The following is a 20,147-nucleotide window of genomic DNA, read 5'->3' on the forward strand; positions in this document are numbered from 1 at the left end:
GATTGCTTCTGAACAGTGCCATAATACACATTTATGGAGTATGCTACACAGCACTTACGAATATTCTATAGGCAGGAAAGATTAGTCATTGGATTAGGATAATTGATTACTCTCACATCTGTTTTCTTCCCAATGGCATAAGTAATACTTATGTTTGATAGACATAGTTTTTAGATGACACATTAGGCAACATAATAAAAACCACAGATATGTGCGGGAAAAACAACTTTTTGCCCACAGTGATATGAATATTATAGCAGAGAACGTAGTAGTAAATGGCCTCAGAAGATTCTGTTAGAAAACGTGGGGTTTTGTTTAAACAAGAAATTCCTACTTTGTTTTCTCAGGCCTAATTCATATTTCATCCACCTACACAGTGCTGGGAGTCTGAATAGCCACATATCTATTTTTAGCAACAAGACATTTCAAAACAGCCTTAATTCTTTTAGGGTCACATACAGTGTGAGGTATTGCTAAGGACTTCTCTGTGTTAACAACAATGACAAAGCAAAATGTTATTTAAAAAATGCTTCCAAGCATGTTTTGGGCTTCGATCACAGAATACCCACATCGTCTACACAAGACAGAAAAACAGTCACTTCTTTGGTTATTGTCAGGATATGATTTACTTCATCTTTTTAGAGTTCAGGGCAATTATAGATAGGAAATTAGTCAGCTGAGTATCTGCAATAAAAGAACCACCTAAATAATTCACAGGTTACCTCAGTAAGACTGGTTATAAACATATTGTGTTTAAAGAAATACTACCTATCCCAATTGTAGAGATTAATGTTGACTTGAATAGCTTGATAAATAAGGCCTGTTTGAAGAAGCAGGGTTTCAGCTTCTTGGGTGTTTCCACTGAGTAGCAGTATATGAGCCATCCTTGACTCTTTTGACGGCAGATCTTTGATGGAATTGATATACTGAACTTTGTCAATCTGTTAACGAGATGTGTAATAGTTTAATAAGGGAAATTGATTAATAAAATTAATTTTGCAACAATTTGTCTGGAAATAACACCATTTTCTTACCTCGCCGATTGAAGCATAGGCGATTTCTGCCGTAGCCATGTCTTTGTTGGCAACCGCCATAGCAGCTAAACATGCCCACATAGTTTGATCCTGAAATTTAAAAAGAATGCAACTCCTAAAACTTCAAATATTTATTATCATGCTAAAAATGGCTTCTCCAAGGAAGTACACAAGTTCTGAAAATAATGTATAACAACACAACATTTCTCAGTATGCCATTCATGGCACTGCAGTCTAAGTCTCTTATTAGAAAGTCACTAATTATTTCTCAGAGCCCCTTCACTACAAAAACGTTGATGTTGTGATCAGCTGAGACTGACAGTGTGGCTGAATGAATCATCAGTTTTCAGCACCTCAGCCAGGAATGAACTCTTGCCACAGCATCACTTTATGGCCTCATCATCGGTGTCCCTGTCACTACTTGTGGCACTACGCTGGAAACCAAAGCGCTGGTTGTGGTTAAAAGAATTATTTTAACCTGGCCTCACAAATAACTGTACTGGAACCACGATGCTGACAGTAACTCTACATTCATCATAAATGTACTACAAATGAAAGCAAAAGGAAAAAAATTATTGTAGAACAGACTATGAGCCTGCTGAAAAGTAAATAAGAGCTTCAGAAGTTCTATCCCCTTTGTGATATTTTCAGTACATTTTATGTTTAGGGTTAAGAATTAGAAAAACTTAGTGGTAATAACAATATGACATCCTTGTTTTCTGTTTTCATGACTTTTTTTGGTTTACCCAACCTTAAGGAAACCCCACTAACTCAGAAAAACATTTAGGAAGATCCTGACGTTTTGATATCTTCCCTTTTCAAGTCTGACAACATTCCGACAAAGATATACCACTAAAACATATTAGTTAATATAGTTTAGGCTACCACATCTGAAAACTCTACTTCAGACTGGAAAAATATAATTTCGAATGCAGTTGTTAGTCCACATGCACTCTAGGAATTAACTGGGTTTTAATATTTTTGTTAAATATGTTCAATAATAAATTTGAAAATAAACACTTTGTAATGTGAACAGGTTTTTAGATGCAGCATAGGATTACTATTGATTTAAATCAGAATACACAGCTACACTGAGTATGCTCTAAACATATTCCCATGTCCTGTCTTACAATCCCTTTTGTATGAAACAAAAGACCCACTAAAGTCAATTAAATCCAGTAATTTAGCTTAAGAGTGTGGTTTCACTATCACCATCTCCACACCTGCCCACTCTTTACCATGATTCAGGACAAGATCAACCTTCCTGCTGGTAGTCCATAATTTGGGAGAATAAAATTGTTCAGAAAAATAGGTGATAAAATGCTGAAAGCACAGCCTGAAACTGTGTAAGAGACCAAGTTTCGAAGAGTTTTTCCCCCATAGGTCTTGCTGTTGTCTCTCTCCTCAGCAAGATGGACTGTTTTGTTACTACTGACTGGAAATACTTGGAGCTGTCTACCTGGGTTGCCAAAATCAACAAAATAGCCCTGTAAGGCCACGAAGAGTTTAGGAATCATGAAAGATAAATAAAGTACTCAAGGCAGGACCAGCTGTGATGGCTCTCTGTCTACCTTGGTGTAAGGGTATTCCAGGTCATCCCTCAGCCCAAACACAGATTGTGAAATAGGATATTCACACCATCTAGTTTAGGCTGGTTTAGATTACCTTACATCAAAGACAAAACCCTTTCTTCTGTAATCAATGGAGAGGAGAAGTCTTCAAAGACCAAGACCTAGGTACCTAATTTAGATGCTTAAAACCAGATGACATGAATACTCTTCATACAGAATCACAGAATCAACCAGGTTGGAAGAGCCCTCTGGGATCATCGAGTCCAACCATTGCCCTGACACCACCATGGCAACTAGACCAGGGCACTAAGTGCCATGTCCAGGCTTTTCTTAAACACCTCCAGAGATGGTGACTCCACCACCTCCCTGGGCAGCCCCTTCCAATGGCTAATGACCCTTGCTGAGAAGAAATGCTTCCTAATGTCCAACCTGAACCTCCCCTGGCCAAGCTTGAGGCTGTGTCCTCTCGTCCTATCGCTAGTTGCTGGGAGAAGAAGCCGACTCCCACTGCACTACAACCTCCCTTCAGGTAGTTGTAGACTGCACTAAGGTCACCTCTGAGCCTCCTCTTCTCCAAGCTAAATACCCCCAGCTCCCTCAGCCGTTCCTCGTAGGTCAGACCCTCCAGACCCTTGATTCTGTTACAGTTTTTCTTGAAAGGCCCTCCTCACTTGTTGACAGATATGGACTAATAAAAACTCATAAAAAAGGACAGTGAAAAAAACATGATGCCTATATGGGATTTCATTAAAAAAGCACCGAAAATTTTAAACATTTTTCTTTTTAAGTATGATTAACTGCATTGGATGACTCCACCCGTAAGAATGAAGAGGATGCATGAAAAGTTTGACAAAAAAATCCTTGAATTAGAAAACCTTCGTATTAATCAGAAAGAAACAATATTATGAATATTACCACCTGATATAGATGTTTTATTTTTAAAGGTGATGCATTTAGATTACTCAAAAAAAGTTAACATAACACTGGATTTGAAATGTGAAATCCCAGTTCCCACTGCCAACTACTGGAATAAAAGCCTACTATTAAAGGGGTAACACTCCCAATAAAAATCACTACACAGCTCTAATTTTCTGGATGTGTATTGATTTCATAATGCAAATACAAAAATATTTTAAATACACATTTAAGGTCATGATAATCATATGAAAATGCTAAACTGTTTTCTAGTAGTAAATGGGGGAAAGGAAGCAGGGTTTGGGGGGAATTTTGTTTGTTTTAAAGACTACCAGACTCACCTCATCTGTTGCTGTTGCCTAAGTATGTACAAAAGAAAGCAAAGGAAAAACAACAAACAAAAACAAGTGAAATAAAATATGAAAAAATACTGTATGTGGATATGCAGATCATTTTTAATTGGTCATATTAAGGCCTAGTCCTGAAAACTTAAGCTTATTACTGACTTCTGTGAATACCTGTGTTCAATCCATCTGGACTTTGGTGTGAATAAAAATGAGAACTTTTATTATGTATAATGAAAATTATGAAATTATGTATATGTATATTACATAATTATGAAAAAATGTATAATTTTTCATGTCCAGCCCCAAAATCATCAGCAACAAAGCAGAAGAATGGAAATGAGATGTAACATCTGATATGCAATTATCATTATTAAAGTAATACTTGAAAACATAAATATTACAGTGAAATTATACCTAACTTTCCCAGTAATTAGCATTTACCTCGACAAAGCGACACAATCTGACAGCATCTTCCCATTTAGAACTACTAACATATTCATGCAGAATCGCAGGATAAGGTGAAATATTAAGATGAATAAGTGTACCATCTGCTCTTCTAATTGTTACTTTATTTCCTACAAAATGTACAATCTGGGGATTTTTGCTAAATTCACTGGGTAGAGAAAGAAAGGCAAAGTTAATATTCACTTATTTCTTACCGAAAAGAACATTAGGAATTTAAAGAAATCTTTGTTTCAAAATTACAACACGATTATACTTCATTTCCAATAGATACTTTAAACAGATCTTTTTGTTTGGTTGGTTATTTTTACAAACAACTAAGGCCATATTTCAAGAGATATGATTAAAATTTTATGCTTTTGCATCAAGATGCTATTCTGCTTTTAAACTGTGCATCATTTCAACTCCAAACTTTATAATATACCTTATAAAACACTTTTTCCTCATTTCTTGATCAAGAAGTAGCATCATGAAAAGAATTTTAAAAGTTGCAACCCTGGCTTCTACTTCAACTGCCAAAATTAATATAATTCTTTAAGGAATGAGTAAACTAGTCAAAATACTTAATAATACTATTTTGATCAAAAAGGATATATTACCTTGCATCTTTTTCATGCAGAGTTTTTGGCAGAAGATCTTTATCTACGTAGACTGTGTTGGGGTAGTACCAGACTGTAAAACGGGTATCTTGAATCCCACAAAGAATGTTAGACGTGTCATTCCAAGCCAAAGTTTGAACCATTGTCCCTTAATTTAAAGATAACAATAATATGCATTTCCCCAAAAAACTTCAAAATAAAGGTACACTTCTCAGACTGTAGTAGAAGGGAAATTATTAGTCATTCTTAGTTCCTTTCATAAGGACTAGTTTTAACCCCCTAGTTTGTAAGGTAACATCTTACAGACTTGCAGCCAAATCTCTGTCTCTTGTACTAAAGTCTATTTGCCTGCTAGCATGTTATTTGGAATTTTTATTACCTATTTTGACAATCTTCTGTTCTTTTCCAAACCGTTTAACTGAAGTAATGTAAAGATCTCTGTTCTTATCAATAAAAGCTATTTTTCTTTCACTTGTAAGGCCTTTCTGGTCCAAAGCAATCTCCACAATTTCCGTCTGAAAAGGAAAAAAGAAAATATCTGATCTTTATATTGGAGATTCCTATCACAGAAAGCATGTGATATTCAGACAAATTAATGCTTTACTAAAAACAAGGCACAAAACAGTTGAAAAACTGGATTGTGAAGATACTTTATATGTGTCTTCTCTGTTGAATGAAGCATTATATAAATCGAATTTCATGTTCTTTTCTTCAGTGTTAACAACAGGTCATCACTAATAATAGATGCTTTGGAGTACATGCAAAGGAAACTCACTTGATGAGTTTTACTGCATAACGAGGCTATTTACCTGTAGTTTCAAACTCTTATGTTCATGGGAAACACACGCCAGTAACTGAACACAACCTATAGCATATCCCTTTGCACATCAACACTGCATAAAGAATCTGATTTTTGTTGTTTTATAAGAGTCAGCTAGAGTTGTATTAAAATTATAAACCTTTAATAGGTTATTAGACCCATTAATTAGGAAACTCATTATTGATTCTTAATTTCAACGTACAATAAAAAGAGACATTATATACTTCACCTTACCTTATGGCTTAGAGGCTTTCCATCACCCAGTGGCTTTCCAGATAAAGCTTCAAATATGTAGATAACTGAAGAAAAAAAAATTATATGGTTTATTAGTTAAAAGCAACAGTTCTTCATAGACTTTTCAAGCAGTTCCATTCATTTTCAGAGTATAATTTACTGCATGTGAATACTCATTACTGTGTGGTAGATTTACCAGTGACTTTCACGCTCTGGTCAAAAAGGAATCTTACAGCTGGGAAAATGTAATGAAAATTCTCAAATATCATGATTTTCAGGGCATTGACAGCCATTGAAACATGATCTTATGGACTTCCACAGAACTGAGAAAACTAATGTTTTACTTCCTATCACAGCTCAAATGGTTATTTACAGAAATGACATTGAGTTCTATCTGATACAAGTTTGTACCCTGCATTGTGAATAAATGAACGTTTAGGGTTTCTGCTTATCATGATGATACAGTTTTTTTGGGTTGGAAGGCACCTCTGGAGATCATCTAGTCCAACCCCCTGCCAAAGCAGGGTCACCCAGAGCACGTTGCACAGGGTTGTGTCCAGGTGGGTTTGAATATCTCCAGAGAAGGAGACTCCCCACCCTCCCTGGGCAGCCTGTGCCAGGGCTCTGGCACCTTCAAAGTAAAGAAGTTTTTCCTCATATTCAGATGGAACTTCCCATGTTTTAGTTTGTGCCCGTTGCCCCTTGTCCTGTCACTGGGCACCACTGCGAAGAGTCTGGCCCCCTCCTCTTGACACCCACCCCTAAGGTATTTGTAAGCATTGATAAGATCCCCCCTCAGTCTGCTCTTCTCCAAGCTGAACAGCCCCAGCTCCCTCAGCCTCTCCTCATAAGAGAGATGCTCCAGCCCTCTGACCATCTTTGTACCCCTCCGCTGGACTCTCTCCAGTAATTCCTTATCTTTCTTGAACTGGGGGGGCCCAGAACTGCACACAGTACTCCAGATGTGGCCTCACCAGGGCCGTGCAGAGGGTCAGGAGAACCTCCCTTGACCTGTTGGCCACACTCTTCCTAATGCACCCCAGGATACCATTGGTCTTCCTGGCCACAAGGGCACATTGCTGGCTCATGGGGAACTTGTTGTCCACCAGAAGTAGTTAATGCCAATACATTAATAACTGGCTTCCTCAAAAAGTATCTGCTTTATCCAGATATATTTGAATTTTATATATAAAATTTATAAAAAAATTATATATATTTTATATATAATTCTTGCAATCGTTGCCAAAAGTCCATCTGTTCCATTCTCTCCCTGTCTCACCCAAAAAAAACCCCAAAGAAAACAAAAAAAAACCCCTCCAAAAAACCCCCACCTACATCATCTGTATTTCTAGGATATCCAGTGACTCAAATTTGCAACTTGTCTAAAAATACTCTCTACATATACACACGTGTGAGTGTGATGCACACACATCCATGTGTGTTCAATAACTGTTCATACATACTTTATTCACAGTCTGTGAACCTAGAGAAAACAGTACCACTACAAGGAACACCAGCTGCAATTTAAAGCACGTGATTCTGCTTGAGTTCATGGCAAACACAGATGTGACAGAAACATCTCAGATGTTCAATCCCACATCCCACCTGCGGTTTCAACACGTTACCTGTGGGTACACAACATAAGATGAACATACACGTTCATTCCAAGGGATGGCGACGTTCACATGTTAATCCTGCTGTGAGTTTCTCTCACCAGGATGCAGGATGTTGGTTTGAGGTCAATGGTTATACAGGCAGAATTAAAAAAAAAAACCTAAGAGCAGGTGTTCAGAAAGCATCGGTTGAGTTTGCAGAGGAGGAAAAGAAAGGGTTTTGCACAAGAGTTGCTCCTGGTAGCTGGCTAAGTATACAAAAGCAAACCAGTTGTTCCTGAGAAGTGGTATTTTTCTCACTTTTATGCATGGCTCCCTGCACAAAACTTATTTTGATCTAGCTATACAAGCCAATATTAGTGCTACTACACTAAAGTGAGATTAAGAGAGTTCTGAAGAAAACCACTGCACCTAATTGACAAGCCAAATTGGTTAACTTTTCGTTAATCTACGATGCTTATTAAGGTATTTCAGATAATAAGTTTTGGGGTCGTGGTCCTGCTCCCCCTCCCCTCCAAAAAAACCTCCACATCATTTTACAATCATTTAGAACCTAAAATAAATCTTTTTAATGTGTATAAATTAAAAAAGGGCATTCTCTCACTTTGAACATCCAGAGAAAGAGAACAACTACTGCGTGTCTTTTAACACACACATCCTTTCATCACAGAATAACTGCTCCTAGGGCCAGCAGTTTGTGTTTGAGAACAGGCTCACCTCCCTCTTCCAGCTTCATTACAGAATCACACAGAATCACAGAATCAACCATGTTGGAAGAGCCCTCTGGGATCATCGAGTCCAACCATTGCCCTGACACCACCATGGCAACTAGACCAGGGCACTAAGTGCCATGTCCAGGCTTTTCTTAAACCCCTCCAGAGATGGTGACTCCACCACCTCCCTGGGCAGCCCCTTCCAATGGCTAATGACCCTTGCTGAGAAGAAATGCTTCCTAATGGCCAACCTGAACCTCCCCTGGCCAAGCTTGAGGCTGTGTCCTCTTGTCCTAGCGCTGGTTGCCTGGGAGAAGAGGCCGACTCCCACTGCACTACAACCTCCCTTCAGGTAGTTGTAGACTGCACTAAGGTCACCTCTGAGCCTCCTCTTCTCCAGGCTAAACACCCCCAGGTCCCTCCCTGCATGCAGGCTTACAGGATTTTTCAGGACACTAACAGGAATGGCTGGAGATGGAGATGCTCTTCAGTCTGTTTAGGAAGATGAGCAGGGGAATGGGGCAAGAGAGCGAGTTTACCATCAAAATATTAAATATGCATGCATGTAGGCAGCAGTCAGTATTTATGGATGAATTTTCTACATAACCTAAATTTATTTAAAATAATTCTATTGTTTTTATTCTAACTTCATCAAGGTGTCAATATGGCAATAAAATAAAGCCTCTGTGTTGTACATCCTAAGTAACACACAAACAAACATACATACACTTGTGTAATATAAATACACAGGCACACACACAGAGTAAAGAGAAAAGATCAGGAATAAAATGCAACTTTTCACTTATCCATTTTTTTTTGCAAACTACTTCTTTCTCCTGAATAATTTACACTGAAATATATTTTTGCTAACTAGAATCCATTTTAATTATTACACAGCTATTTTAGATATTTTTATTGTCTTGGTGCTTGAGGATAATATTTTGTGAAGTGATTTTCCTTAAAAATGAAATACACATTACAATTATATTACTACTCTTAAAAATAATTATTCAAAATGAAAGTATTTGTTCTCACACAAAAGATAAGGATGTACAAGAAAAAAAAATACATATAAATTGTACCGAGTAGCAAAAATGCTTTGTAACAAGGAAGTGAGAAAAACCTCACCTCATTTTTCTTTTGCTTGGGGAGGGATATTTTAAAGGATCACTACAAAGGTTTTCTTTATTCACCAAGAAATTTAAGTTTCAGGTTATATGCCGAGAAAACCACCATGCATCAGTAGTAAAGGGCTGGCCCCCTGCCTATAATAATCAGGATCTTCTTTTGTGCTTCACACTGAAAGTTTTATTTTCTATGGCAAAAAGAAGATAAATATGATGGTTCTTTGCTGCAAGAGAAAGAATTGTAAAATTCTGAAACATTTTAAAATCTAATCATTAAGTCTAGGACAACAGAGTTATAGATAATAGATGGAGTCAGCGTCAGTTGGAACCATGGGCAGGAAGTTTTCACTGTTTCCCTCTGCACTAACAACACTGTCTCCAGCAGACACTTTAAATTTAAATTGTTGCACAGGCAAACTACACATTTGCATCATGAGACAGAACAAAGGAAAAAAGCTGACGACAAAAAGATACTCCCGTACCACTCATTAATGCAAAAATTCACCTGCAGCTCATTTGGCCATGTTGTGGTTTAGAATTATAGTGCTTTTGATGCCAAAACACAAAATTTAAGAGCATAAAAATCTTCAAGAACACGACACTAAGAATATCACAGCCTTGTAACTATGGTCATATCAGCTGCAAATAAAACTTTCATGCTGTAAAGATACAAACCCAAAAAAAACTAAAGCAAAGAATATCTGAGAACTAAAATTAATCACAGATAATGTACTGGTAGCTTCTAAGAGCAGCAGTCAAGCAGAAAAAGTTGTTGAGGTACTTCTTTAGAAAAATTACATGTCAGAGAGTGAAAACCTACCGTTCAAGTATTTACTGTAAATATTCCATGGTTCTCTGATGCATCACACACAACTGGAAGTTCAGAGACCTATCTCATTCTCTTAAGTTTTTTAATCCAAGTTAACCAAGACCCATCATTTTAATTCATTTTTATAATAAATATTATCTTTAATTTATATCATAGATAAATTGTTTATGCTTTATGCTTTCTTCTTTACCATAACTATGCAAAGCAAAGTTAAATGAGAAGATGTTGAAAACTTCATAATGAATTATTAGCAACCATGGAACTCTCAGAAATAAGAACTTACCCTTTTCATCAGCTTTGTCTTTTACTGCTAGAGTATCATTGCTCAGAGATAACGTCTGGGCATTTAAAATGTCTGTTCTCATTCCTGGAAATTTTGGAGAGGAAATTAGTCTTCCTTCATAGGAATATAAATAAAGTCCTCCACCATCTACAAGAAGAAAATGCCTACAAAAAAAAAAAAAACCCCAACAAAAATGTAAATCACTAAATAATACAGAAAAGCATGATGACAATGTCGACAATTTGAAGGTAATTGTCTAATATCCTGCAATTGTTTTCAGTTAAACTACATAATTTCTACACTTTACATTTCAAAGTTGATATTCTGAAAGCTCTGTATGGAAGATTTCAGTTTCAATGTGAATGTTCTCTTTTTCCGTGAGAAACATTTATTATCTGGCATCACTATGATTTTACCTGTTATAGATATTATAAGATTTAATTCTTACAACTCCTGATGACAAAGCATAGGGCTGCAGAGGGTACTGCCACTATTTCTTTTTATTTGGCAATGTTTTTAATAAAAATGGAGACCAAAGATAATTTATCTAAAATATATTCCAGTTCAAAAAAGCAAAATAAAACATCAAAAAAACCCAGATGTTAGTGTAATGCCAGAAGATCTACTTTCTTCCATAAATAAGAGTATAAACATACATAATGCATGAAAAGATTCATTACCACCACCACAGACCTATGTCAAATGTACCAGCTAAGCCTTTACATGTTACTTAACAATACCATATACTTTTTGTCTGCTTCTAATATTTCAGTATGTGCTTATGTTATATAACAAGGTTTTAGGAAATGCACGTTCACATCTAATAGTGAGCATCACAAGAAGAAAGCTACCTTTCTGCTTGTAGAATCAAACTAACTGTTCCTTCCTTCAGGTCAAAGATCAGTGGTGTATTCCAATTCTTTGTACTGGAAAAAAAAATTTCATCATTTATTAAACCCATGTATCATTGCAAACACGAAGTTGAATTCACAAAGTAAATCATACATGTTGTAATCATCTAACATTCCTAAAAAGGGAGGTTTTCAGAAGGAAAACAGCATTTAGGAAGCCAAGTAACACTGATAACCATGCAGTATGACCCAGCAACACTTTTCTGCCTTCATTTTTGCATCCCTTCACACTAGCAGCAGCTGACCTAAGAGTCTTAGTAAACAGCAAAATCGTATTTCTATGAAACAAAGATATTTTTAAAATATTTCTGAATTGTGGTTCAACTCTTTTACAGTGATCCGGAGGTAGGATGGAGTCCCTCTCTTGTGTGACCTATTACAGGCTGCACTATTGTTCAGCATTAGTCATCTCACTGAACAGATAAGTGCCTTTAGGAGTAAACTTATAAATTTCAGCATATGAAAAAGAATATCATGTTCTTAAAACATGATGCAGGATTGAATCATTCCTATTCCATTCCAAAATAATGGCATGCCAGAAGCAGTATCCAACAAAAGGAGTCTCTAGATGGAGGCACAAATACACTTGCATCCAGCCACCATTCCTGCTGCCTCTACGTGAAAAGAAAGCCTGACAAATTTTTGTACCAAAATGAAGAGGGAGTGATGGCACCAGCAAGAAGCTGAAAGGAAGGATGACAGGGGAAGGGCAACTATACTCCAATACATATTGTTGTAGATGATGCTAGGTTCTGTTGAATATTTCAACTAGTTAAAACAAAATTAACTACTGTACTTCAAAAGAAAGTTTCTGCTGCTCTCTTACAACTGTTGGATAAACTTGAGAAAGCTCCAAGAATTTATATTACTTACGAAAACACGTAACACTGAAGAGAAGTTGAAACAACCAAATGCCCGTAGTTCAAAGAGGCCTTAATGACCCTGTCCCGGAATTCCAACACATCCACTGCATCATTAATAACGTTGTGTACCTGATCAAGAGAAAATGTTGGTTGAATAAACCAGCAATAACTGAAATGAAAACTAACTAGTGAAATATCATGTTCTTTCTTATTATAAGTACATGCTGATACTATTATGCCACTAGCAGAACACAGATATGTGGGAACAGGCACTTTCACAGCATTGGTGAAAACTTAAACTCAAAAGTTCTATAAACTCTGAATAAACAATGAATAGTTACTGAAGAGCTGGATGGAGTTCCTTAAGAGAAAGGAGTAATTAATGCGTACGTGGAATATATAAGGTATAAGCACAATATTATACACAAGGTTGCAAAAATCATCTGAGATCAAGGATGTCTGAGAGTTCCCATTTTAAGACTCAGTGTTCAGTTGCTGATTACTTAAACATTTGAAATTTAATACTCAGTGATTCCATCATGATCCCATCAAAAACAATTCAGCAACATCCAAGATTTGGATAAAGATATGTTGTCTAGATGTTGAATAGCTCTACCATCTATTTTAATGCTACCACACTCTGAAGTTAAGGGAGATTTAGGAGATGGCCTTGGTGAGCAGGCTGTGCCTTTGCCATTTCTGTGAAAATTTGCTCAAATGGTGACATTTCAAGAAAATCACAGTTTGCCTGTCATCAACACAGATTTTTGAGCTCAAAGATTTGAGGCAGTTAAAATCTAAGGAGGTATCTTATGATAGGTTTGTTTGTTTGGGGTTTTTTTTTGTTGTTGTTGGGCTTTTTTTTAAGATGTTACCATTCTGAGGGTGGTAACTCCTTTTTGATTTTCTCCATTATACAGCCAATTGCAAAACAAGGACTGAACTCAATTATTATGAAAGCCCAGAAACCATTTCCAAAGACATACTAATTGCTATGTCCACCGCTGTGATATGTCCATAATTAACATAGCTATTGTAGTACTCAGAAAAAAAGAATGCATCTAGAACTTTTTTTTAGGCAATATTTTCCCACATAAATATCCAGGAATAAAATCACTACAAAATAATAAAATAAAAAAATTAGTCTTGAATCAGGGTTAGCTATACTTCCTCAGTTGTTTCCATATTCAAACACCCTGGAGATTATTCACAGAGCCCATCTGTTACGAGTTGATGTCTGGGAATGAAAGAAGAAATATGAATTTTTACCTGCTAGTTTGTCTTCTGTGTTCCCAGACACTGACTCATGTTATCCCACCCACCAGACCAAATTGTAATACAGCATTTCTGTTGTTACAACTTTTCCCAATTACATATTCAACATTAAAAGAATCGAGACTAAACAACATTTAAGGGACTAATTAGGAATTTAGGAACTTGATTTCGATATTAAAAACATTGGCCTGGTGTCCAATACCAAATGTGTAACTTGGAAAATTTGTAAGAATGGAGATCTTAATATTATCCCAGTGTTCAGAGAGTGAATGTTGTGAGTCAGTGTCTGGGAACACGGAGGACAAATTAGAAGGTAAAAATTCATATTTTTGTATTAATTCCCAGATATTTGGTAACCTAAATGTGGATTCAGGCCAAGATGTTTCAAAAGAAGGATCCTAAACTTAAGCTCCAGAAACCACATGTAGGAGCCTGTTTCATTTCCAGCAGCGCTGAGACTTGGCAGCTCCCTCTGAGGTCAACGCCTGTTGCTCAGTACTCAGCTGGAAGCACCACACAGGTACCTGATATATGTTATATGACAAATTTCTGTAAGATCAGGCTCTAGGCTGTAACACAATACGGTGCAGAAAAGCACATTACAACTCTTTACAGTTATAGTCAGCAACCAAATTTATCTGGAAATGCCCTAAGACAGCAACATTCATCATAGCTTCATTAACACCACAGATACAGTGAACTTTACTAAAGCATTAGCTATTACAAAGTGCATCAGTGCCTCCAACAACTCATGAGTGCGGATAAGGTAAAAGAAGCTCCTCTATATTATCTACACTTAATTATGCAGCTTCATCTTTGCTGACAGTTACTGTAATACTATTTAATATGATGCTTTGGTTTTGGCCAATGTATTTGTATTGTTTTCTGCATAAACATTTTCATTACATTTGAAATTATCTTTCTCTTGCAAGTGGCCTCCCACAGCTATTTTCACATGCTCTTCAAATGAGCTTTGCATTTTTCTGGAGGATAAAGTATTGTGAGTTATGTAATTCTGGTCCATCTGATGGTATGGTTTGGTTTACACAGCTCTGATCTTCTGTACAACTGATAATTATTTACACCATTTGCTAACTCAGGCCATTTCATGATTTTAAACATTTTCAGTCATATATACACAGAAAAAAAAAAAGGATAATGTTTTGTCGAGGATTAAAAGTTCATATTTTGTATTAAAAAAAGCCTTAGAAAGCTTGTAATCAGAATGCACAGCTCTGAACTGTGAAGATTACCTCCATGGTTCTCCTCTTAATTAATGTTATCTCAAAGTTCTTCCACTCCCAGCGCTGCTCCACGACATGGGCAAAAATGACATGTCCATTTCCACATGCTCCAGCTAGTTGGGTGCCATCAATAGACCACGCAATATTAAATATGCTGCCAGTGTTCGGCTTCTCTAAAGCATAAGACCACTTGCAGAAAAAGAGAAAAGAATTCTTTAATTTTTCTTTGTATTTTTTGGAAATTATTTATTGTAATAAACAGATTTGCATGGTTATAATTTTTAAAGAAACATTAATGAACTAACTTTTTATCACAGCTTGGATAAGCAAACCAAAGAGATGAGATGTCTTTTTTATTTAAGCAAAGCTCTAAATGCAATGCCTGTACACTGTTCTCCTCCCAAAAAAATAAGCTAGAGAAAAAGGTAAGCAAGGTATCTAGTCTCTGTTGTTACTGTATGGGGGAAGGATGTATTAAAAATTTCCAGCTGCTATGCCTGCAATAACAATAAAAAAAAATAAAACATTTCTGCAACCAAAGCAGTGACATCTGGCCTAGCTTGGAGAGAACCACAAACAACAGCTCTGTGTGTTGCGTTTGTTTTAGACTAATTAAGAGGTGCTCACAGAGGAGTATCACAGTTTAATGTCGTGGGGCACAGGTCACATAACTATATTTCAGAGTCTTATATATCAAAATAAGTAGTGTATCTGCTTTCCTATGGAGCTGGAAATTCATATGGTAGCGAAAATGGCGGCGAAAATGGCGGCCTTGTCCATTTTCCTCCTAACTGGATTTTGCAAGGTGGAAAAGGCTCACTTGGACCTAAAGAACACATCTCTGTGGTACTGTGGCTAACGTCTTCATCTTCTACTACTAGTTTACGTCATCTATGGCTGTTAAGATATCGTTATCAGCTTGGTTTGTTGGTTTTAAACAGAGGCCCAAAATTATTGGGATAGCAGGAAGACAGCAGGAGGAGGATCATACAACAGCTCACAAGCTGTGGGCTGGCTGCTAAAAGGTGCTTTTAATAAAAAAATAAAGGAGCTTTATACTCTCTAGCAACATGATGTAAGGTGCATTTAACATCTTAATTCCTTGCCTGCCTCTGCACAGGGCACAGTGCCCCCCATCCTGCCCACGTGGCCCCATGGCATCGCCTGTGCCAGAGCAACGGGGATGCACAGGCAGAGCACGTGCTTTATGAAACAGCACGTGATTTCTTAACTTTTGACACCTCCCCGCATTTTCATTCTGTTAGCACTGCAAAAAGTAAAATTATAACCCCCCCTAGCACAAGTAACAAGGAAGAGTTATTAAAATTAGCATTTGCTTTTTTCCTTCTGATCCATAGCATGAATGTAGTTACGAGAGAAGCTTCTAGTAAACCTAATTTTGCTCCTTTTCAATATTTAAATTTCCTCCAATGAAGAACTTTATTCTTACATTCCCCCAGCCTTATGTACAAAACTCCTCTAAAGTTTAGCTGGATCCTTATTAATACATTATTGTAAAAAAACTAGAAGAATTTTCAAACCAAGACACTTGTTTTCTATCTCTTGCACCTCAGAAATACACTTCACAGAAATCATCCCAAATCTCCAAATTAGTGTTTCCCTGAAAGTGGATGACAAAAAATGAAAGAACCTTTTCATGGACTTCTAGGAAGACATTAAACCAGGTTTTAAAATGAGAAGCAAATCTCAACTATAACCTCTTCAGAACTGTGTAACAGAATATTTTAAAAAAAACATTGAGCAATTGAAGAACTACGTAAATATTCAAATACATTTTAAATCTTAAGAATCAAATCAGTAAGAAAACACATGTGACTGATTGAAGTTAAATGTAGATGCTGGATTCTCGTGAATTTTGGATATATGATATTATACCAAAGGGGAGACGGAAGAAAATACTCACCTAATGTTTCTAACATATTTCATATTCTGATTTCTTTTGCAGTAGACACAAAACCCAAGAAATACTAAGTCCTTTACACAAAGTCTTCATACGATTTATAAGAAATGAAATCACAAAAATTACAGTCAAATAAAGGTGTCAGACTTAAAACATTCAATAGCAAGGAAACACAACGGGATGATATTCAACCTCTCAGCTGATTACTTATTAGGATGTCTGACATCCTAACATGGCAAATGAGTAAGCTCTTGAGGTTGTAGGACGAAGGATTATAACAAGCACACTCAGAAAATGCTCTAGATGTCCTACATCTGAGGCATATTTTTCACAGCTGGCCAGATGTGAACTGAGAACAGTTTGAAGAAGTACTATTTCAAAACGGAATATTGGGATCCTCCCAGACAAGGCTGTTTCTAAGGTCATTTCCCTTAGATCAAGAATCTACCCATCAGTCAGAATGAATAATAAAGAGGCATCAAGCCATCAACTAGGAACCAGTTTAAGGAGCTTGAAGATTGTGGCTTTGATGCTACTTTTTTATGCATAGCAGATACACTGCACTTCTGAGAGGATACATTTCCAAAATGACTTTTTTTTTTGAACCAGAAGTCTTTTTTTTCAGGTAGCAGAAACACTCAGTAAAAACATTCCCTGATTACAACCTAAATTAAAAAAAAAATATATAAAGCAGTTACAAAGTTCTTTTTTCCAGTTATTTTTGAAAGCTCTCACTATAATTCAGACCACTCCAATGATTCATGCTCCCTGCAGATGTCTGGTACATTTATCATGTACACAAAATGTTACAATAAAAATCATTTAGCTCTCCATTTGTAAGATAGGAACAATTTTTAAAAACCAAAATAGCTCTTAATGTATTTCCTAGATACACTGAGCTAAAAAAAAAAAGGGTATGAATATCACTATATGAATGACTGTCTGCTAACATTAGCTGCAATATTATACTTTGGTATTACTGTTTGGCTTCTACTTTTCCTGTGTCATAATTAATTTTTCATATTATTCAACGAACTCTCTCAAGAACAAAACCAGTAGTTATAAAAGTTTCATTATATTAAGTAAATACATAAAAGCAATAACTTGAGCTTCCCTTTTCTGATTGCACAATGTAGTAAAAAAGATGAAGTACTACAGTCATTGAGTACTGTCTGACTTCCATAAATGGAAACTGAGTTGGCTTTTGAGATGTCGGTGAAATTATTTCAATGAGCAGATTCAGAGAACTCTGTGTCCCAGGAACAAGAACAGTCTTTCACATGTTGATGCTCCAAGACTCAATGTGAAGGATCTGGTTAGTTATTATTTCTGGACTGAATGCAATAAATTAAGAATGGTTATCCACATAATACCACAGAATAAACGTCTTGAAAAAAACATAGTGAAGAGTATTTTCTTATATTTTAAATTATAAGAGTAATACTGATGTCAGCTGTGCAAAGGACACTTGGCTGTTCCTGGCTGCTCTCTGTTTACCAGTACGTGGAGTTTTGAACAAGGAATGCTGACATAAGCTGAACTAAAGCTGATACTGCTGAACCTCCCCATGATGTCAGAATCTACACAGCATACCTAATCCACTGACTTTAATAATAGTCTTGGCTCGTTATTTTGTCTTTGTTTATGAAAAGAAAATGTGCAATCTCACCCACAATCCATGCCAGGAATCACAGAATCAATGAGGTTGGAAGAGACCTCTGGGATCATCGAGTCCAACCATTGCCCTCACACCACCATGTCACTAGACCAGGGCACTAAGTGCCATGGCCAGGCTTTTCTTAAACCCCTCCAGAGATGGTGACTCCACCACCTCCCTGGGCAGCCCCTTCCAATGGCTAATGACCCTCGCTGAGAAGAAATGCTTCCTAATGTCCAACCTGAACCTCCCCTAGCCAAGCTTGAGGCTGTGTCCTCTTGTCCTATCGCTGGTTGCCTGGGAGAAGAGGCCGACTCCCACTGCGCTACAACCTCCCTTCAGGTAGTTGTAGACTGCACTAAGGTCACCTCTGAGCCTCCTCTTCTCCAGGCTAAACACCCCCAGCTCCCTCAGCTGTTCCTCATAGGTCAGACCCTCCAGACCCTTCACCAGCTTGGTCGCCCTCCTCTGGACTCGCTCCAACACCTCAGCACGGGCTAACAGCAAATAGATGCTCTTGTCCTTTTATGCCCCAATTGATACAAACCAAGACGGGTGTGCTAGGACCAGCCTCCAATCCAAGTCTGACAATTAAAGAAAGTTTCAGGTCCTAATAACCGAGGACTTCTATTCATTATTTCTTTTTAAGTGAAGGCTCAGTCTTCCTTGTGCCCTATAGAGCGTTTCACATTAGTACAGAGGGAGCTGACATCTGAAAATCCATTATAGTCTGAATGTCCATTAAAAGCTGGCAACCAGCTCTCACTACTTCTGAGTGATGGACCAACACTTCGGTGCAAACTGCCCAGAAGCTTCTCGTCAGAAAATGACTGTTAATTTTCTGATGTAACGGAAGGCAAGCCGGATCTCACAAGATTATAAAAATCAATTATCCAAAGCAAATCCATACTTAGGTGCACTAGAAACACCTGCATATGCACACATATATGGAATTATCTTGGGGGAAATATATATTTTACTCAGTATAAAATATGATGGTATTTTACCATATAAGAAGACTTACTAGACTTTCTATTCCTACCACACAGGAATCCACAAAAGACTCTACAACCCAGAGACAACATGTGTAACTGGGGGTAAGGAAATCGAGTGCTGCATGTGAATATAGCACGATTTACCTGAAGAGGAGAAACTATCCTTGACATGACTATTGAAGTATAGAACTATGAAGGACCCCTGTTGCCTTCTTAAACATTTGTTGGACTTGACCCACAGTAATTAATGTGAATTATCACGAACTAAGCCATGACCTCCAGGTGAGGTATTAAACTGCGTATAGAAGAACAAAGCCAAGCAGAAGATATCCAAAATTCTCCTAAATCAAGCACGTTCTCATAATTATTAGACCCAAGAACTAAAAATAGGATGACAAACTGTCCCATATAAATTCTTAACCTTAGAAAACGAAACATTGATGTAGCTCTTTAAATAGATTATTACTTCCATAGATGAGCCACATGTTTTCATTTTCTTCCAGAAGTTACATTAGCCAATTCTAATAAATTAAAATATGCCAACTTGGAAAGAACTGGTCAACAACGTAACTCTATGGGAAACCTATCTGTAATATTTTTTCTTTTATTGAGCTAGAAAGAATTCAGGATCATGACTGTTAATAAAGGCAGATGAAATAGAGACAGTGCAGAAAAAAACCCTTATTTTTGTTATTCTGCCAAATGCATATCTCTGTGAAACAAGAGTAAAACTA

The 20,147-nt window shown here is 36.9% G+C and overlaps 1 protein-coding gene across 8 annotated transcripts in view; it reads right to left on the bottom strand.

The window, feature by feature from the left end:
- The window catches only part of IFT80 (intraflagellar transport 80), a 59,419-nt gene that overhangs the window by 13,404 nt on the left and 25,868 nt on the right, over positions 1–20,147 (bottom strand). For 6 of the 8 annotated variants that reach the window (XM_068406569.1, XM_068406571.1, XM_068406567.1 and 3 more), the window contains exons 10-20: positions 14,850–15,029; positions 12,332–12,450; positions 11,399–11,473; positions 10,548–10,711; positions 5,983–6,047; positions 5,308–5,443; positions 4,929–5,076; positions 4,309–4,480; positions 3,862–3,879; positions 1,035–1,124; positions 769–941 (exon numbers count right to left, since the gene is read on the bottom strand). In XM_068406569.1, coding sequence (XP_068262670.1) covers positions 769–941; positions 1,035–1,124; positions 3,862–3,879; positions 4,309–4,480; positions 4,929–5,076; positions 5,308–5,443; positions 5,983–6,047; positions 10,548–10,711; positions 11,399–11,473; positions 12,332–12,450; positions 14,850–15,029 — 1,340 coding nt within the window. The remainder of the gene's footprint in view (positions 1–768; positions 942–1,034; positions 1,125–3,861; positions 3,880–4,308; positions 4,481–4,928; positions 5,077–5,307; positions 5,444–5,982; positions 6,048–10,547; positions 10,712–11,398; positions 11,474–12,331; positions 12,451–14,849; positions 15,030–20,147) is intronic. The other 2 variants (XM_068406573.1, XM_068406572.1) reach the window with 2 other exon arrangements.

The sequence above is a fragment of the Nyctibius grandis genome, chromosome 8, assembly GCF_013368605.1.
Source record: "Nyctibius grandis isolate bNycGra1 chromosome 8, bNycGra1.pri, whole genome shotgun sequence".
NCBI classification, from domain to species: domain Eukaryota; kingdom Metazoa; phylum Chordata; class Aves; order Nyctibiiformes; family Nyctibiidae; genus Nyctibius; species Nyctibius grandis.